The sequence below is a fragment of the Terrapene carolina genome, unplaced genomic scaffold, assembly GCF_002925995.2.
Source record: "Terrapene carolina triunguis isolate 2854851 unplaced genomic scaffold, T_m_triunguis-2.0 Scaffold31960, whole genome shotgun sequence".
NCBI classification, from domain to species: domain Eukaryota; kingdom Metazoa; phylum Chordata; order Testudines; family Emydidae; genus Terrapene; species Terrapene triunguis.
The window spans coordinates 1-6169 of record NW_020696311.1 but is presented as its reverse complement, the minus strand read 5'-3'; the positions used below and the strand labels follow the sequence as shown (position 1 = coordinate 6169).

Genomic DNA, 6169 nt, shown 5'->3' with positions numbered 1-6169 from the left:
TTTACAGCCCCCTCCTCCCGCCCCAGAGTCCCAGCCCCCGCCCGGCTTTACGGCCCCCTCCTCCTGCCCCAGAGTCCCAGCCCCCGCCCGGCTTTACAGCCCCCTCCTTCGTGCCCCCAGCCCAGCATTACAGACAGCCACCCCCGCCTGGCTTTACAGACCCCTCCTCATGCCCCCAACCCCCTGGTCCAGCATTAGACCCCCCTCACCCACCCCCATGTTCCAGCTCCTTGCCCCTTCAGGCCTGAGAGAGCAGCTCACGTCCCACCTGGCTTACAGCGGGACCCCCTTGGCTTATGGGGAGAGGAGCCCAGGAGTGGGACTGTCAGGCCTGCACCAGACACAGCCTATCACCCCCGACACTCCCCCCACAAGCTGCCCCCCAGCCCAGGGGCAGGAATTGCCCAGTTGTGCCAGGACCCGTTGTCCTTAGGTCCCCGCTGCGGGTGCAGAGCCAAAAGGGGCCGGCAGCTGGGAACCAGGTCTGTTTACGCTGCTGGCCGGAACCGGGGAAGGCTGCTGAGAGCCGGAGGCAGCTGCCTGGGCGAGAGCAGAGACACCTGGTGTGGGAGGGCTGGCTCCCCCCAGGGACGTGCTCCAGGCCCTGCATCCACCCCCAGCGCTCACATGGGGCCTGCAGGAGGATGGCTCCTAGCACCAAGCAAAGGGCCAGACCCCTAGGCCATGGCCCCCACTCAGCCCCACACTGCAGGGGCCACGTGTGCATCTCCGCTCCCCTCTGCAGAGCCTGGCCAGCAATACCCCGCAGCCCCCCACTGCGAGACCTGGGCCATGGCTCAGGGCCCAGCCACATTCTCGTGCACAGCTGGTGGCAGCCCTCCTCCCCAGAGCTAGCCGCACTTCAGCAGTGTTCATCACACTCCAAGCAGCTGCCAGCCGCTCCCACACGGCAGTCCGGCCTCGCTGGGCACCCGGCCATCAGCAGGACAGTGGAACTAGAGCAGGCAGTGGGTGAGGACTGGTGGCAGCAGGGGTAGCCACGGGGTGGGGCAAACAGCAGAGCAGCCGGCCTGCCACCACTCCATTGCGTGGGAGCACTCAGCCTCCCTGGGCAGCCTGCAGGGAAGAGACCGTACAAAGCAGGGATGTGGGGCAATGGCACACACACTGGGTGCCTGTGGGCACTAGCTCATGGCAGGCTAGCCAGTGCCACACGGCTACAGCAAGGCTGGGGCAGGGCTGGAGCATCAGCCCTGGGTTCCAGCCGGGGAGGGACTTGCCCAGGGTCCCCCAGCCAGCCGTGGTTGGAAGAGGAACGCCCCACAGGAAGGGACGGGGTGACTGCCTCTCCTTTCCCTGCCCCACCCCACTGCCAGATCAGGGCTTACTGGGCAGGAGGCAGAGACACTGGCGGGTGCCTGGCTCGGCTGCTCTTCCCCAGCCGGCGAGGGCAGAGCCATAGGACGGGGCGCACGGGACCGGGGCGCCAGACACACTGCGTGCTACAAGGGCCACATGGGGACCATGGCTCTCGCCCGCTGAGTGCTGGAAGGTGCTGGGGAGCGCAGGCACTCAGCCCCCCGAGCCAGCACCCAGCTGGCTGTGCGCACGTCGTGCCAAGGGCTGCCCTGGCGCCAAGAGCCACCCACCCTGCAGCAATCCTCAGCACCGCTGACTGATCGCCACGCCGCGCCGCCGGGCCTCGGCAGGCCGTTAACTCAAGGGTCTGTCTGCCCGTGATGGACGGCGCTTTCACACGCACACAAATAATCATAAATCGCCACCAGGCAGCGCAGTGGGTGAGCGTGCAAGAGCACACAGGGACAGGCATGGGGACTCCACAGACTGCCAGGCCCCACAGCCCTGCCCCCATGGCCCCTGGGCTCTCTCTACCCCTCTTGGAAAGTGGTCATGGCAGGGTACTGGCTGGCTCTGGAAGGCGGGACAGGACTCAGGGCCTTTCCCCTCTAGGGGGCACCGCCTCCGATCGGGCCCCAGCGCAGGAGACCGGCTGTTCGGGGCCTGGGGCCGTTCCCCTGCAGACAAATGGCTAGCCCAGTGTTCTGGCTTTGGCACAGAACATGGGACCCCACGGCCCAATGCCCTGCTCCAACAGACACCCCAGGATGCTGGGCCCCGTGGCTGGCGGTGGGTTGCCTCTCTGATGCCTGCCATTCCATGGCTCTCCTGCCCCCCGGCCAACACCCTTCATGGGAGCGATCCTGACGTCCGCCCAGCACAGGCCCTGCCACCCCACAGAGACGGCGCACGCTGGGGGGCAGGAAGGGACCAGCTCCGAACACCTCCCCCAGCCCTGGGACTGGACCGTCACCTCAGTGCTGAGGCAGAAGGGGTGCCACCTCCTCCCTTCCCCCCCTCACATCTATAAGTGGTGCTGCATCCCCACAGCCCCGCCCCCCACAGCCACCCGAGGTGCCACGTCCCCCTGCCCAGCCCCCCATGCCCATGACAGGCAACATGTGCCTGCACCCAGCCCCCCCCACACTCCAGCAGGGCGCTGTGCCCCCCTGCCCGGCCCAGCCCCCCCACCTCCCAGCACGGCGCCGTGTGCCCACACCGGGCCCCCCACCATAGCACCGCATGCCCATGCCCAGCCCGGCCCCCCACCTCCCAGCACGGCAGCGCAGCCCAGGGGGTCCCTACCATCCTTGCGGTAGAAGCAGATCTCCACCTTGCGCTCCTCGGAGCCCAGCAAGGCCTGCGCGATCTGGGTGGTGGCGCTGCGCTGGGTGCGGGGCCCATACAGGAAGTCACAGGTGCATGGCTTCTGCATGACCTCGGCCCGCGTGTACCCGCACAGCTCGCAGAAGCCATCGTTGCAGTAGATCACGGCGCAATTCTCCACCCGGGCGTTGGCGATGATGAACTTCCGGCCTGTGGGGGAGAGGCAATGAGAAGATGGGCGGCTGGCAGCACGGCTACCCATGGGGCTGCCCCCCCAGCCCGCCCACTCCCACCCCCGCCCAGAGAGGCGCCAGGCTCCCACCCCCATCAGTCAGACCCAGCCAAGGCAGCTCCTGCCTCCATTCAATCCGGGTTCACCAGCCTGCTGGGGTCTCTCCTTGGGGGCCAGGGCCGATGCGGAGGGAACTGGGGTTATTTAGTCTGCAGAAGAGAAGAGTGAGGGGAGATTTGATAGCTGCTTTCAACTACCTGAAGGGGGGTTCCAAAGAGGATGGAGCTCGGCTGTTCTCAGTGGTGGCAGATGACAGAACAAGGAGCAATGGTCTCAAGTTGCAGTGGGGGAGGTCTAGGTTGGATATTAGGAAACACTATTTCACTAGGAGGGTGGTGAAGCACTGGAATGGGTTACCTAGGGAGGTGGTGGAGTCTCCTTCCTTGGAGGTTTTTAAGGTCAGGCTTGACAAAGCCCTGGCTGGGATGATTTAGTTGGGGATTGGTCCTGCTTTGAGCAGGGGGTGGGACTAGATGACCTCCTGAGGTCCCTTCCAACCCTGAGATTCTATGATTCTATGATTTACTGCAGAGAAGCGCAGCGTCCTGGCAAGGCCGGGGGGGCCAGGGACTCCATCTGCCCACGCCCCGCGGCCGCCCACAGGAGGGAATCACAGGGGAGCACAGGTGCCGCGGATCCCGCTGCTGCCCCCCATGCACAGCACGAGGGGCCGGCCCCACTGACCGGATGCCCACAGTGTCCACCAGACACCCAGCGCTGCAGATGCTGCCTCTGGGAGCAGCCGATTCTGCCAGTGCCCAGCCCAGCCGGCACAGGAGGGAAGAGCCCCACCCCCCGCCGCCCTGCGCTGGCCTTCACCCTGCTCCAGACGAGTGGAGACACTTCAGCCCCCGCCTGGCTGCGCGGGGGTCATGGGTCGGACTCTGCAAAACTATCCCAGTCTGAGAAAGCCAAACCTCGCTCTCCTGGAGCCCCTCACTGCTGCCCCGCAGCCCCCCCCGACACTGGTGCCCCTCAAACCCAACCCCCAGTTCCCTGCTTTCCTAGTCCTGAGCCTTCCCTCGCGCTGTCCCGGCCATGGCAGTGTCTCTCGCTGCTTGTTTACTCGCCGCATCCGCAGCCGCCTTTTCATTCGCGGCCCTGCCAGGGCAGTCGGTGCCAGCAGCAGCACGCTGGGGATAAACAACCGTGAGGCCTGGGCTGCAAGCTGCCTCGCCTCCCCCCCCCTGCAGGCCCCAGGCCAGGCCTCCCAGGAGCAGCTTCCTCGCTTCCCCCTGCTCTGGGGTCTCTGGCAGTGCCCTACCTGCGCAGGTGGGGGAAGCAGTTCTCTGCTGGTGCCAGTGCAGCCCTGCAAGAGGCCTTCTCCCTAGGCTGGCCACGCAGCCACTGCCACAGCTCCCACGTGGGCATCTGCCCAGAGCAGGGACATCCCAACCCTTACCCCACCCCAGCACAATAGGATTCACACCAGCGTGTGGGCTGAGGCTGCAGGCCCATGGGAGTGTGACCAGGGAACATGGGCAAGGAAGGGAGACGCACCCCACGCTACTGCGTGTAAGAACAGCCCACCACAGCACACACCCACACCAGACATCGCTCGTCACACACCAGGGCCGCCCCACCGCTAAGCTGAGAACTGACTGACTTCTTCCACCCCCAGCACCCGCCGTGCAGCGGGCTGGTGTGGAGCAGGATTCACTCCCAGGTACACAGGCACCCCAGCAGTCACGCATGGGAGTGGACATGCGCACACATACAGTCCCAGCTGGCATAGCGCGGTCCCAGCCCTTCGTCAAAGGCCGGGCTGCTGGCCCTGACCGGAGACTGATACTCCTGCAGCCCATCCCGTCCCCCAACCAGCCCCAGACCCCAGCAGAGCCGAGCCTCCTCTCCAGACAGCCCTCCTCAGAGTCACCTTCAGAGCATTGGAGGGAGGGTCAGCCCCACCCTACAGATGGGGAAACTGAGGCATAGTTACACCAGGGCAGAGACAGACATCCAGCTCAGGCACCACCAGGCCCAGCCCCACAATGATCAGCTGTCCACAAGGGCATCTCCCGGCCTGGCACACAATCTGCAGGGCTGGCACTGGGCACAGACAGGAACCCTCGTGTGCCCCACAGCATGGGCCTCTCCCCAGCCTCAGCCTCCTGGGCACATTAACTCAGTCAGGAAGCACAGATCCAATTTCCCCTGCTGCTGACTCACCAATATACTGGGCCACACACCTCGCTCCCAAGCACACAAACCTGGGGCATCCCTTTCACACACCCCCACACAGGGACACCCTTTCCCCCCATCCCCCCGCGCACACACACATACACACTGCACATGCATACCCTACACACTGCCACATAGGGACACCCTCTCCCCCGCACGCACACACACACAGCACAGCACATGCACACCCTACACACCCAGGGACACCCTCTGCCTCTGCCCCTGCCCCCCCGGGCACATGCACACACGCACACCTGAGCGCATACACACAGGGGCACCCTCTGCCCGCACCCCCACACAGAGCACACGCACACCTGAGCGCATGCAGTACAGGTGTACTGCACGTACATACACAAGGGCTGGGGGGCACCCCTACACACACACACACACACAGGTGCTGGGGGACACAGGGGCACACGCAGGGCACCCCCGCACACACACACAGGGGGACACACACACACAGGGGCTGGGGGACATGCCCAGACACACACAAGGCACCCCCCTCACACACACACACGCAGGGGCTGGACGACACAGGGGCACACACAGGGCACACACACAGGGCACCCCCCCCACACACACACAGGGGCTGGGGGACATGCCCGGACACACACAAGGCACCCCCCTCACACACACGCAGGGGCTGGAGGACACAGGGGCACACACACACACACAGGGGCACACACAGGGACACACACACGCAGGGGCTGGGGGACACTCCCGGCCCCGCACTTACTCTGCCCCTCGAACTTGCGGATGATGGTGTCCAGGAAGGTGTTCTGGGGGGCGACGTGCCCGCGCCGGACGGGCATGCTGCTTATCCCATGGGGCGGCCGCCGGCCCCGGCCCCTGTCCCCGGGGCCCCACTAGCCCGGCGCCCCAGCAGGGCCCTGCCTGGGCCCGTCTGTCCCGGGCGCGGGGTCAGTCCCCGAGGCGCGGGCGGAGGGTCCCGCTGCGCTCGGCTCCGGGGCTCCGGCGGGCGGTTTTCCAGCCCGGGGCTGCGGCTCGGTCCGCGGCGCCTGCTCCGGCCGCCCGGCGGCGAGGGGGCGG

At 66.2% G+C, this 6169-nt stretch overlaps 1 protein-coding gene across 1 annotated transcript in view; it reads right to left on the bottom strand.

The window, feature by feature from the left end:
* The window catches only part of LOC113409287 (potassium voltage-gated channel subfamily H member 2-like), a gene marked incomplete at its 3' end in the record, with an annotated part of 8975 nt that extends 2957 nt beyond the window's left edge, over nucleotides 1-6018 (bottom strand). The window contains exons 1-2 of the mRNA XM_029914143.1: nucleotides 5856-6018; nucleotides 2626-2856 (exon numbers count right to left, since the gene is read on the bottom strand). Coding sequence (XP_029770003.1) covers nucleotides 2626-2856; nucleotides 5856-5931 — 307 coding nt within the window. The remainder of the gene's footprint in view (nucleotides 1-2625; nucleotides 2857-5855) is intronic.
* Between the last annotated feature and the right edge of the window lie 151 nt (nucleotides 6019-6169).